At 40.6% G+C, this 14,321-nt stretch overlaps 1 protein-coding gene across 3 annotated transcripts in view; it reads right to left on the reverse strand.

Moving 5' to 3' along the window:
• Window positions 1–5,626: 5,626 nt before the first annotated feature.
• MATR3 (matrin 3) overlaps window positions 5,627–14,321 on the reverse strand; it is a 47,505-nt gene continuing 38,810 nt past the window's right edge. For all 3 annotated transcript variants that reach the window (XM_045027259.1, XM_045027257.1, XM_045027260.1), the window contains 3 exons: window positions 8,399–8,792; window positions 7,468–7,589; window positions 5,627–6,703 (listed from right to left, as the gene is read on the reverse strand). In XM_045027259.1, coding sequence (XP_044883194.1) covers window positions 6,653–6,703; window positions 7,468–7,589; window positions 8,399–8,792 — 567 coding nt within the window. In that variant the 3' untranslated portion in view covers window positions 5,627–6,652. The remainder of the gene's footprint in view (window positions 6,704–7,467; window positions 7,590–8,398; window positions 8,793–14,321) is intronic.

The raw sequence follows: 14,321 nt of genomic DNA on the forward strand, positions 1-14,321 counted from the left end.
GTGACTGTCTGAAAGAGGAGATGTTACTTAGGCCTTACCTACACTATGGGGGGAGATCAATCTAAGTTATGCAACTTCAGCTATGTGAATAACATAGCTGAAGTCGACATACTTAGATCTATTTAGTATGGGGTCCACACTATGCTTTGTTGACAGGAGATGCTCTCCAGTCGACTCCCCTTGCGCTTCTCCTTCAGGTGGAGTACAGGTAGGGTGACCAGATATCCGATTTTCTGAGGACAGTCCCGCTTTTTGGGTCTTTTTCTTATATAAGGTCCTATTACCCCCTACCCCATCCCGATTTTTTACATTTGCTGTCTGGTCAGCCTAAGTACAGGAGAATGGGAGAGTGATCTGTGGTCGATTTAGGTTTCCACTAGACCTGCTAAATCAACTGCCGATGCATCGATCGCCACACACTCCCCGCTACGTGTAGACAAGCCCTGAGAGAAAGAAAAACCCCTAATGCTCTAGAAACACATAGGAAATGTGCCATGGAATCAGTCACATTGAGAAACGAATAGCACTTGAAGCTCTTTCAGGGCAAATCCACAGAGTGTCCTGCTAGCAATGCTTAGAGAGGACAGGGCAGAACTGCAGCAGTCTGTGCAAGGGGTGCAAACACCCCATTTGCTGTGGATCATACCATGGTGGAACTTCTGCACCTCCATGAATGTGTGAAGGAACAGGGCCAGTGGATCTCTAACAAGGGCCACTTACCAGCTATTAAGGAGGGTGAAGGTGATGGGAGGGTGACTGCAGCCCTGAGGCAGCATTAGCAAACAACAGGGAGGCCAATGGGGATTCCCATCCCCCTTCAACCTCTTTAGGGATCGTCACAATACAGTCCAGTTACTTCATCTGTGTATGGGGATCAGGAGTTAGTTTAGTACTGATGACAAGGACCATATCAACAGCTGTGAAGAATGAAGTTTCACAGTACAGGTTCCTCTCCACACTGCCCTAGTTGTGACTGGGCAGCCCTGTCTCTGAGTTCAGTCACCACAGCATCTTCCTTAGCCTCATCATGGCTGATGCAGCCAACAAAAGGAACTGTGGATGAGCACAGCCATCCATTTGGAACTAAGTTCATCAACTCGTTTCTATGGCCTTGTCTACACTACACTATCTAGGGCAAAAATCTGTCTGGGGATTGGTCCTGCTCTGAGCAGCAGGTTGGACTAGATGATCTCCCGAGGTCCCTTCCAACCCTGATATTCTGTGAAAAGCAATTGACAGTCTACTAGGATGCCCCTTGAATGAGGAGATTGAGAAACCTACCCCATGAGGCATTACAAACCCTTCCCAAAGCACCCTGGGGCCTGTTGCACAATGGGATAGCTACCACAGTGCACTGCTCTCTGTGTTGATGCAAGAGTTGTTAGTGTGGATGCGCTCTGACAACAGAAGGAGCTAGTGTGGCCATACAACAGCAGTTTTAAAGTGCTTTAATTAAAGCAGCATAATTTTTGCCAACAAAACTTTATAGCATAGACAAGGCCTCACTGAGGTGGTTTTATTTTGTTGGCAAAACAGGAGTTTTGCACTGTCAAAAGTAGCTTTGCAGTGTGTATATCTCCCCTTTTGTCAGCAAAAGGCAGCTTTTGCTGATAAAACTTTGTAGCTCTATAAAGCCATTCCCCCAAAGCCTTTCAAGCCCCCATTCAGGGATATTTGATTTTGTCACCCTCAAATGTCTGGCTTACAACAGCGATGTTATAGACATCAAACAAGCCAGGCACTGTATGAGACAGAAAGGGACATACTCCCTGCTCTGACTGTGAGCTGGGCATTATCCAAGACATTCAGGGACATGGTCCTTCATAACAGAATCTGGAGCTGTATGTGACCTAGGAGAATATAGTTTTTGCCCCAACACTGAGCTGGGTGTTATAGGCTGATGGTGAGATGGGCACTATATGAAACTGAGGACACGACTTTTCCCAGTGGTGAGTGAAGTAGTGTATGAGAGGGCAAGAGCTGTATGTGACAGAGAGATGTTTCCTGTCCCAGGGAGCTTATCTAAAGAGTTGACACAAGTCACAAAATGCACGGAGTGAGCCAGAGGGTAGTTCTGGGTTAGTCTGCAGCTGTCTGAATAAGGGAGTTGAAAAGCTTTAAGTTGTCCATGAATAAGCAAAAGTACAAAACATTACTTTTATCCTCACCTTTTCTGGGAGCAGGAACAGCTGCCTCCTGCCCCATTTATGTTTGCTAGTAATGCCTATACCTGTGCATTAAACTTGGTTCTCTGCACTAGCTAATGTTGCTGCTGGCACCTTTTGTAGGGAAGGGGAAGTTACTTCAAATGGAAGCTGAAGTTGCCAGTCTCCTCCCTTATCCCACCTTTTTGCATTGCTGAAGGCCAAGGCTATGCTGGGTAACTAACACCAGTTATACCTCAATTGTTCCAGTTTCCCAGAGCAGTTTAGTTTTAGAATTATCAGTATCCTGTCAGGGTGTGGGGTGGGTTTTTTTTTGGGGGGGGGGGGGGGAAGAGGTAAGGCTCTCTTCTGGCAATGGACCTACATCAAGGATTCATACTATTTTATTAGCACAGTATTTACTAGCATAAGCTGTTGACTCCTCTGCAGGACCTGGCAAGGGTGAGGTCACCTTACTAGTAGAGAAGGCTGCAAGTGCGGCAATGAGCAATAGCTCATTCCTGACTAAAAGCTCACTGTACTGCTGCCACAGGTTTCCATCCCCTCATCCTTTATTAAGGCGTACATGCAACGGTCAGGTGAGATATTTGGGGCTGTAACATTACTGTAGTTGTATCAGCTCTTAGTTCTAGGTCTTATCCTCAAACCCAATTTTATTCTACCCTCACCCTCCCACAGCCTAGCTGGATTTTAATGAATCCATCACGACTCCAGGCTTCCTGATTGACAGAGGATCAAAAATGCCTGTCTGGCTAGCTTAGCATTTCCTGGCTTATGTAACAGATCTCAGGTTTAGCTATGCAGTTGTCACCTCTAGTCTAGACTGATGCAACGTGCTCTAATTAGTGTTACTCTTGAAGTCAATTCAGAATCTGCAGATAGCAGGTGTAGTAAGATGTGCCTCTGACAAGGGTTTATGTTTCAGGGCCTCAGTATGAGGCCTAAGGCCTGAACTAAAGTAATGGTCAAGACTTTGCTAACATAAAGCAAAGTTAAGCTGAGCCAGAGGCAGGCCCTGCTCACAGAAGCTGGCAAGGAAAGGGCTGATGCTGCAAAAAGAGACATACCTAAAAGGTACTGGACACCAGGTATCAGAACAGTTGCATACTTGTACACTCCACACAGATAATAAGGAACAAGCTGACCCATCCCAATGGCAGAGCCAAAAGAGCAGTATGATGGATAGAGTTGTTTTGTTCAAACCAACATGTACAAGGTGAGAGGAGTGATGTGTCAGAGTGATGTGTAACTTGTTTGTACCTCTGTAGAAGAATGCACCCTGAAAGGATGTCTTTGTCCGGCCTAGGGAGCAGTGGAAAGTCCTGCCACTGACTGAGCTGAGTCCATTGTCAGGGAGCACATATGTACTAGCTAGCAGCACTTTAGCAGCACCTTGGACTTCTATGCGGGGGAGCTGGAGACTTGTTTCTCTCTTCGACAATAAACCTGGCCTGGGTGCCTTCATACCTTACTACAGTCTGTGGTCATTGGGGATTCTCTCGGGGTCTGCTGGGTCAGCTATCTGCACAGAGCTGGGGCAGCACACAGCCAACTGAAATCAACATTGACTAGAGCAGAGCACCACACTGGTAGCGTCTGACAACAGCAGGCACCTGATTTCTGCATCATAGTCTGATCTGTAAATCACTTTTACAATGCTCTATTGGCTCCCAATTTGCCATGGGGACCAAATCAAGGTGCTAGTTACGTACAAAGCCCCAAGACACCTGGCATATGTCTGTACATTTCAGTATGAGAATGTTCTTGATATGTTCCCAGGATTGGATTATTTTGAGGGAAGGGGGTTATCAGATGGACAATTTGCTTCCGTGTAGGTAGAAGTTGCTGCCCTTATCAATGGTTGGAGTAGGTTTGAGTTATCAGTAGTTAGTAACAGTTATTTAAAAAAATTCTGTACTATACCCTCCAAGAGATTGCCAGGTGCATAAGGTAGGTAAGGCAGCTATAAAGGACATAGGGCTGAATTTTAAAATATCTTTAGGCACCTAATGATTCAGAGAGCACCTCACTGGATTTTCAAAAAAACCTAGATAGATTAGGTGCTTCTCTGAATCTTTAGGTACCTAAATACCCTTGAAATCTGGGTCTCAGTGTACAGCATTTCTAGAATAGCTGATCTCTGGACTATGTCACTATGTCAACACTATTGTCTTCAATTCTCTAAAGATCCCTTTATGCTCAACACCTGTAGACCATTCAATATATTACATGTTTTATCTGTACTGTAATAATATACCTTCAATATTTACCACTTCATTGAGAGAACAGTGGATATTAAATCACTAAACTGTCTAGTATTTAGGAGGGTTGCTATAAGATGTTTAAATGGCTAAATTCGGGGGGGGGGTGGGGGTTCTGCTTTTTAAAAGACAGCTTTGGGGGCATTTAAATGTATCAGTCAGCTATATATGCTGTTAAGAGCCAGGTTTCTCCCCCCGCCCCCCAAGGCAACTTTCTCCACATCCCCTCCAAAATCTATTAAACAGATTGACTGCCAAAAATAAGTTTAGTGTGGGAAAAGTCAAATCCATCACATCCTCCAACTTGTCAGTTAATGCACTCCTGGAACCATCTCCCATTCATCTGTTGCCATTTGCACTAAGGGCAGGATAGCCTCTATATTAACTAAGTCAATGGAACTATTATAGGATTTATATTGCAAGTCTTATTCAGGGATTTACTCTTTTCTCTTTCTAAGGGGTACAGCCTACTGGCAGAATTGCTGTTCAAAGTGTACTGTATATAGTTGTATTTTACTTTGATTATCCCTTTAACGATCAGCAATTAACTATTAATTAAAAAAGACAATGCAAAGCAAAGAATGCAAAGTAAAGAATATCACAACAGCTTGCTTACTGAAAAGGAAATATGGAAAAATGAATTATTTTAAATTAAAATTTAATTTTGTTATGACAGCATTTTAGGCTGTGCTAATTAACGTAGATTTGTTCACCCAAAGCCAAGCAGCATTTCACCCTTATATCTTGCTGATGTTCAGAAAGCTGCATACAGTATCAATTTCAATTCTCACTTAACCCAAACATAATAATTCTCACAGAAAACAAGTTGCACCCAGTGCCAAGGGATGTAAGTCAAAAGTGTCTCTTTACATTTCAGCCACTCTTAATGATCTTCATTCATGAAAATCTAAAGGAGTTTGAATCTTAGCATTAATGCAAATGCATTACTTCCAAGAGGAACAATAAATTCACTAGCAGAAGCGCCTAGAACCATTTCACTAAGAGGCATTTTAATTCATTGTGCTGCAGTGTGCATGCATTAGGAAGGGGAGTAGCAAATGAGCTACTAAATCACACAAACTGTTAAACAAGCAGAATTAAAAACATTCACTAAATGTTCTGAGAATTAATCAGATACCATGAACACACTGGTCACAACTACAGTAAACACACTGCTTAACATGCCAAACAAAAACAAAATTACTGTTGCCTAAGTTTGTTTATTGGTAAATCACTTTAGTAACCTGTATCCACAAATAAGCAGTATATAATCAGAAAGACTACAGATAAACACAGATTATACATGCAAATTCCTGATCACGTCACATGTGCAGGCACATTAATAGCACAGTTCTAGGAATTTGACCAAACCAGTTTTAAAATGCAGGTATGAAAAATTACATATGAAGAATATAAAGATACTTTTTTTACATTTCAGGACTCAAATGCTGCTTTTGCTTATATCAGAGATGTATGACAGCTACAGGATTCAAGTAGCAAGCAGTAAGAGCTCAAGAAAATAATACTGGTCAGAGAGAAGAATAGGACTTTACATTTCACTACAAAGTACGCTGAATAATAGAACAGGGGAAAAAACCTATCAAGAACTTAGAAAAGAATCACAAAATTTTAAAGCTGACTACTTACTAATTTTCTTATTATCTAGATAACAGCAATGACATTAAAAGAAACTGCATCCAACATTTTAAAAATGCAACCTTTACATTTAAAGACTTTCCAAAGTGAAATGCAACGACAGTCTCACACTCCAAATTAAATATATGCTAGGCTCAGACTGAAATCTGGAATGTTCTAGATGAAAGTAATAAAAATACAATACCATTTTTTATTTTTTATTGAAGAATGGAATCAAAATTGAAGGCTAACTTTTTGAAGCCTGAAAACAGTAGATTTATATAAAGTTTGCTTTTTGTACATGAGCTTTCATAATGGTGCAATAGTTTCTATAGTAGCTTGAAATATCAATTGAAAGAAAAACTTTCCTCTGTTGGCATTCCCATATTTTTCATGAACAAAAATTTTCTATTAGCTTCATTTATGTTATAACATTTAACACATGAACAGAGCTATATGCCTACTGTATTTCACTAAAAACAAACAAACAAAAAAAAGAGTATAGTATTTTCCATCTACTATTTGTACTGCATTTAAAAAAGGTTAACATTAAAAACAAAACCACTTTCCTTGAATCAAGTTTTTTTGCACTTAAGCCTCTTTCTTTTGCCTGTGATCTTCTGCCATTTTATCCAGAATTTTCTGTAACAAAAAAGAAATCAATCACAACAAAGCCAACCTGATTAGGGAATGAATTAGATGAACTAAATAAAGACCATAATTCTAAGTATAAAACTGAGTTAAAAGTGGTCAGATTTGTGAACTTAAATGTATGAAATAGTAATATGTTATACAATTTATTAAGTATTTGACTGCCAAATAAGCCTGGCATTGGGCAAAATATGTCTGGTGCTTTTCTACTGTACCAGATACATAAATGATCCACTTGTTAGGATTCCACCCCCACCCCCCAGTACAATATCAAAGAGCAGCTCATAGTACACAAGTTTATGATGATAGCATAAACATATGTTGTGCTATTGAACAACATTTCACTCAATCAGAAACTCTAGGGTTTGGAGTACTATTTAAAAAAAATTCTAGCTTTGGTCTTGCAGTTTTTGGTCATAAGTCATCCTCAAAGGAACTGTAGGGACAAGATTCAGTCACCTTTTATTCCTTCTTCAAAACTATTCTAAAGCTTATCTGTACTGCAATAAAAAAGTCCTATATATTTTCAATTCACAGAGAATCATAGGGTCCCATACTTGAATTGTTTATTATGCATTCAAATTCCAAGACGCAACCTTGGTGAGGATTAATTTAAAACTAAAATTACAGTGATATGAAGCAGTGTTCTAAGTGGATGAATTTGTTTTTTCCTTTCAATGAAGCCTCAACAAATCTATTCCTTACTCCTTCCCAAAAAAGAATCACTTCACTTAAAATGGATAGTTTTACCTTACCTTCAACTTCTGATAATGTGGAAGGCTGCTGCAATGGGTCTTTTTTGCAACATCTTCATTTGTGTAAAACAAGGAACACAGTTTGCAATAAAACCCTGTTTTGGGTACCACATAATTCACACCTAGAGAAGTAGACCACAAAGTAATTAATAGAATGAATTAGAATAATTCTTAAAACCTCAAATATATTGCTCACTAAGTGAACCTTACAGTAACAACTCAATTTGCATTGAACAGCTGCTTTCTTTTAAATAATCTTGTTTTTATTTGTTCAAACCAGAACCTGTAATTAAATATGTACACACTGGCCTTTAGCATGTTTTTGGATTAAAACATGGCCCTTCCATTGGTTCCCTTTTCAAAAAGGTACGCAATGGTTTTAGTTACAATAAATACATAGTGTTAATTTCAACATTAAAGTATCTCTACCCCACATTACCCATGTCATTATGACAATTACAAGGAGATTTCATACATCAATCTAAACTAACTAATCACTACTGAAATATATTTTGTGCTGTTATAATACGTCTCCATCATAATTCCAGGCTGGAGAGAAGCCATTGTCAAAGACTGCATGCAAAGAGTAAAAGGGACCAGAGAATATCATGGAAAGAGTGTGAAGTCCTAAAAATGAAATGGCAATCTTTGACCTTACTTCAATGTCTACGGGAAAATCTACACTTAAAATGCAGCTGCACTGCTGTAGCACTTTAATGATGCTTTATGCCGATAGGAGAGAGTTCTTCGGTTGGTGTAGTTAATCCACCTCCCCAGAGAAGAGGTAGCTATGTCGGTGGCAGAAGCTCACCTGCTGACATAGTGCTGCTACACTGGGGGGTTAGGTGTGTATAACTACACCCCTGAGCGATACAGTTAATGTTACATAATGCAAAAAAGGGCATTTGAAAAGAGATGGGAAAATTCTTACCAACAGGAACATTTGGCTGATATGGTCCAATTCTATATTCGTCTGGAACAACGGCTTTCTCCTGGATGCTTTTTGTTTCCTGTTCGTCCTGTGCATCTGTATTTTCATTTGTATTTTTCTCCGTATCCTGGGTTGCTGTGTTGTCAGAAACTTCAACGGTTTCTGTCTTCATATTCTCCTCAGTTTTGGTTCCATTTTCCAAGGTCTCATTTTCCTGCTCTGGTTCCTCAATCTTGTCTACCTTAATTTCAGCCAAACTATCATCATTCTTCCCAGCAGATTTAACTGCCATCCCCGATTTACGCAGTTTCTGATGATCTGAGTCTTCTTCATCACCAACCTCATCTAGAGTGACAAAACCTTCCATGCTCTGGGGGAAGCCACCCACATATCGCTGTTGAGAGATAAAGAGGTTTTTCATGTCTACAACTGTTATTTTACATGTGTAAAAGTATAATTTTTCTAATTTTTTAAGTTACAAAAGAAAAAAAAGACTTTTTAACTGCGTTTTTTTGAAGAATCCTGTATTTCCTCTCCCTGAAGCTACCTATATACTTCCAAAACACTGTTCAAATCATATGAATGGGTATACTGAATTGCTTATTTTTTGCTTGATTTGAAGAATACTTATTTTATTTTGAAGTTTCAAAATATTTTAACTTTGCCAGGTTTCCATCTCGCCTTTGGTTTTCAGCTTTTTACACTTACTTCACTGGATTATGTTGGATTCTTTCACTGCAGTAAATTAACAACTATTCAGATTCTAAATAAGATTAAAAACAGTTGCAATTTTAGAATGGCAATTTAAAATATATCGGAAGGACAGAACAGGTCGTGCAGGGGGAGGAGTGGCACTATATGTGAAAGAAAATGTAGATTCAAATGAAGTAAAAATCTTAAGCGAATCCACATGTTCCATAGAATCTCTATAGATAGAAATTTCATGCTCTAATAAAAATATAACATTATGGATCTATTATCGACCACCTGACCGGGACAGTAATAGTGATGATGAAATGCTAAGGGAAATTAGAGAGGCTATCAAAATTAAGAACCCAATAATAGTGGGGGATTTCAATTACCCCCATATTGACTGGGAACATTTCTCTTCAGGACGAAATGCAGAGATAAAATTTCTCGATACTTTAAATGATTGCTTCATGGAGCAGCTGGTACGGGAACCCACAAGGGGAGAGGCAACTCTAGATTTAATCCTGAGTGGAGCGCAGGAGCTGGTCCAAGAGGTAACTATAGCAGGACCGCTTGGAAATAGTGACCATAATACAATAGCATTCAATATCCCTGTGGTGGGAAGAACACCTCAACAGCCCAGCACTGTGGCATTTAATTTCAAAAGGGGGAACTATACAAAAATGAGGGGGTTAGTTAAACAAAAGTTAAAAGGTACAGGGACTAAAGTGAAATCCCTGCAAGTTGCATGGGCCCTTTTTAAAGACACCATAATAGAGGTCCAACTTCAATGTATACCCCAAATTAAGAAAAACAGTAAAAGAACTAAAAAAAGAGCCACCATGGCTCAACAACCATGTAAAAGAAGCAGTGAGAGATAAAAAGACTTCCTTTAAAAAGTGGAAGTCAAATCCTAGTGAGGCAAATAGAAAGGAGCACAAACACTGCCAACTTAAGTGCAAGAGTGTAATAAGAAAAGCCAAAGAGGAGTTTGAAGAATGGCTAGCCAAAAACTCCAAAGGTAATAACAAAATGGTTTTTAAGTACACCAGAAGCAGGAAGCCTGCTAAACAACCAGTGGGGCCCCTTGATGATCAAAATACAAAAGGAGCGCTTAAAGACGATAAAGTCATTGCGGAGAAACTAAATGGATTCTTTGCTTCAGTCTTCACGGCTGAGGATGTTAGGGAGATTCCCAAACCTGAGCTGGCTTTTGTAGGTGAAAAATCTGAGGAACTGTCACAGATTGAAGTGTCACTAGAGAAGGTTTTGGAATTAATTGATAAACTCAACATTAACAAGTCACCGGGACCAGATGGCATTCACCCAAGAGTTCTGAAAGAACTCAAATGTGAAGTTGCGGAATTATTAACTAAGGTTTGTAACCTGTCCTTTAAATTGGCTTCGGTACCCAATGACTGGAAGTTAGCTAATGTAATGCCAATATTTAAAAAGGACTCTAGAGGTGATCCCGGCAACTAAAGACCGGTAAGTCTAACATCGGTACCGGGCAAATTTGTCGAAACAATAGTTAAAAATAAAATTGTCAGACATATAAATATAAAGAGTCAGACACTCTTTAAATATATCAGAGGGATAAATACCAGGGAAGGAGAGGAATTATTTCAGCTCAGTGCTAATGTAGACACGAGGACAAACGGATATAAATTGTCAGGAAATTTAGGCTTGAAATTAGACGAAGATTTCTAACCATCAGGGGAGTGCAATACTGGAACAGCCTACCGAGGGAAACAGTAGGGGTGAAGGACCTCCATGACTTTAAGATTAAGCTAGATAAGTTTATGGAGGAGATGGTATAATAGGATAACGGGCTTAGTCAATAGGTCAATTAAGTGCCACACTGGTAAATAGTACAATGGGTCAATGATATGATATTCTTAACCTTTTTCCAGAGGGTATGGCTGGAGAGTCTTGCCCGCATGCTCGGGGTTCAGCTGACCGCCATATTTGGGGTCGGGAAGGAATTTTCCTCCAGGGCAGATTGGCAGTGGCCCTGGAGGTTTTTCGCCTTCCTCCGAAGCATGGGGCAGGGGTCGCTTGCTAAAGGAGTGGGTAGATCGGCTTATGTGGCCTGCATCTTGCAGGAGGTCAGACTAGATGATCATAATGGTCCCTTCTGATCTTGAATTCTATGATTCTATGATATAGAAAAACAAACTGTTGAGCAATAGTCAACATGGTTTCTGTAAAGGGAAATCGTGTCTTACTAATCTATTAGAGTTCTTTGAAGGGTCAACAAACATGTGGACAAGGGGGATCCAGTGGACATAGTGTACTTAGATTTCCAGAAAGCCTTTGACAAGGTCCCTCACCAAAGGCTCTTAGTAAATTAAGCTGTCATGGGATAAAAGGGAAGGTCCTTTCATGGATTGAGAACTGGTTAAAAGACAGGGAACAAAGGGTAGGAATTAATGGTAAATTCTCAGACTGGAGAGGGGTAACTAGTGGTGTTCCCCAAGGGTCAGTCCTAGGACCAATCCTATTCAATTTATTCATAAATGATCTGGAGAAAGGGGTAAACAGTGAGGTGGCAAAGTTTGCAGATGATACTAAACTACTCAAGATAGTTAAGACCAAAGCAGATTGTGAAGAACTTCAAAAAGATCTCACAAAACTAAGTGATTGGGCAACAAAATGGCAAATGAAATTTAATGTGGGTAAATGTAAAGTAATGCATATTGGAAAAAATAACCTCAACTATACAGACAATATGATGGGGGCTAATTTAGCTACAACGAGTCAGGAAAAAGATCTTGGAGTCATCGTGGATAGTTCTCTGAAGATGTCCACGCAGTGTGCAGAGGTGGTCAAAAAAGCAAACAAGATGTTAGGAATCATTAAAAAGGGGATAGAGAATAAGACTGAGAATATATTATTGCCCTTATATAAACCCATGGTATGCCCACATCTCGAATACTGTGTACAAATGTGGTCTCCTCACCTCAAAAAAGATATTTTAGCACTAGAAAAGGTTCAGAAAAGGGCAACTAAAATGATTAGGGGTTTGGAGCGGGTCCGATACGAGGAAAGATTAAAAAGGCTAGGACTCTTCAGCTTGGAAAAGAGGAGACTAAGGGGGTATATGATAGAGGTATATAAAATCATGAGTGATGTTGAGAAAGTGGATAAGGAAAAGTTATTTACTTATTCCCATAATACAAGAACTAGGGGTCACCAAATGAAATTAATAGGCAGCAGGTTTAAAACAAATAAAAGGAAGTTCTTCTTCACACAGCGCACAGTCAACTTGTCGAACTCCTTACCTGAGGAGGTTGTGAAGGCTAGGACTATAACAATGTTTAAGAGGGAACTGGATAAATTCATGTTGGCTAAGTCCATAAATGGCTATTAGCCAGGATGGGTAAAGAATGGTGTCCCTAGCCTCTGTTCGTCAGAGGATGGAGAGGGATGGCAGGAGAGAGATCACTTGATCATTGCCTGTTAGGTTCACTCCCTCTGGGGCACCTGGCATTGGCCACTGTCGGTAGACAGATACTGGGCTAGATGGACCTTTGGTCTGACCCGGTATGGCCGTTCTTATGTTCTTATGTAAAAAAAAAATAATTATCTTTTGTTTCTCTGCAGCAAAGTAATTTAAACATATTTACAATCTGGAAGACATTCCCACTGGATCCTAAATTTCAGGGTACCTGAAGGTACAAATTTAAAAACCTGAAAAAGTCTGAGGGGAGAAATGAATAAAGGTGTTGACTAGAAATATATGGCTTACCTTACTATAACTAATCCAAGATGTACCTACCTAGCTTTTTACTGATGCTACAAGCTAGCTAGGTTATACATACTATTTATTTTGTTTATATCCGACACACTATTCTTAATAAACCTTACTTTTAGCATGGTCACTAAGGTCTGCCCTTCAAGGGCAGACAACCTTCTAACCTCATGAAGCAGCTGGGGAGAAAATTGTTCCTATGCTGGAGCACTCAGTTGAGGCAATCTCTGAAAAGGTACCACTGAGATACTGACTGCAATCAACAGGGTGACAGAGAAAGCCATCACACAAATGAGGTGGGGAAACCAAAAGTTACAGCATGTTCCTATTAAAGGATAAACAGTGTTCTTTACATCAAGGTGGATGGTTTTAAATCTAAAAAATTTTAATAATGATTTAAACAGGTAAGCAAGAAATCTTGATGCAAATCAATTTTAGTCTTGTTTTGTATTTTAGTTATTTTGTGATTCTCACTGGCTGGTATAATTTGGAACTTTCTGCTATCCAGGAGAATACGCTATATTTATAAACATTTACTTAAGCAATTATATAGCTCAACACATTTATTCAGAATTTTTTGGGGGGGGGGGGGTGTTAGAAAATGATGGCCGACGCATTTTCTATTTATTAGATGATCAATATGTGCAGGTGGATTCCCTATCTGTATACCAGAGGTCGGTCCTGGCAGGAGTCACCAGGATCGGAGACCTCCTGGATTACAACCGGGGAGACTGGGTGGATCCTTTTGCGCTTGCTCAGTGAATGGGGCTTTCCACCCTTCAAACTCCGCGACACGTATTTCAGGAGGTGACAGCAGCCTTGTCACCAGTCTCTCAAGTTTACCTTGAGCAGGTCCTGCAGGAGCATGCTCCCCGCCCACCCTACACTCCAGGCCCTCCGGATCTCTTTATAGGGCCCTTACCCCTTGAGTTCCCTCCAGCCGTCCCCCCTGAAGCCAGCTGCGCGACCCTGCAGCCGGTTTGCTTTTGAACCGCGCACTGGCACACCTGTACACTCATGCTCCATACTCTCCATTTCCTCACCCTCGTGCCCCAATGCTAAGTGGCGGAACCTATTGCTACCTATTGAGGATGAGGAACCCCCGTGCGCCAGCCTATATTCCACCTTAGTCCTACAGCCCGCCAGGTATATTGGTTGGCAGCTCCTTCAGAGAGCCATCAGCACAGGCATGTGCCTGGTGCAGTTCATCCCCATCCCCAATGCCTGTCCCTTTTGCGGCATGAGGGAGACCCTGGCACAGGTTTACCTTGAGTGTGCCAGGTTACAGCCCCTTTTCTGGCTCCTCCTAGACTTACTGTTATGTTTTTGGCTGCACTTCTCCCCCCACCTTCTCATATACGCACACCTTATCTGTGGCACCACAAAGTCGCAGGACCTCCTTGTCAGCTTCCTCCTAGTATTGGCCAAAGTGGCAATCTGGAACACCAGGGAGAAGATGTTGGCTGAGGGGGTTCTCTG

The sequence above is a fragment of the Mauremys mutica genome, chromosome 8 (assembly GCF_020497125.1).
Source record: "Mauremys mutica isolate MM-2020 ecotype Southern chromosome 8, ASM2049712v1, whole genome shotgun sequence".
In the NCBI taxonomy this organism is placed as follows: domain Eukaryota; kingdom Metazoa; phylum Chordata; order Testudines; family Geoemydidae; genus Mauremys; species Mauremys mutica.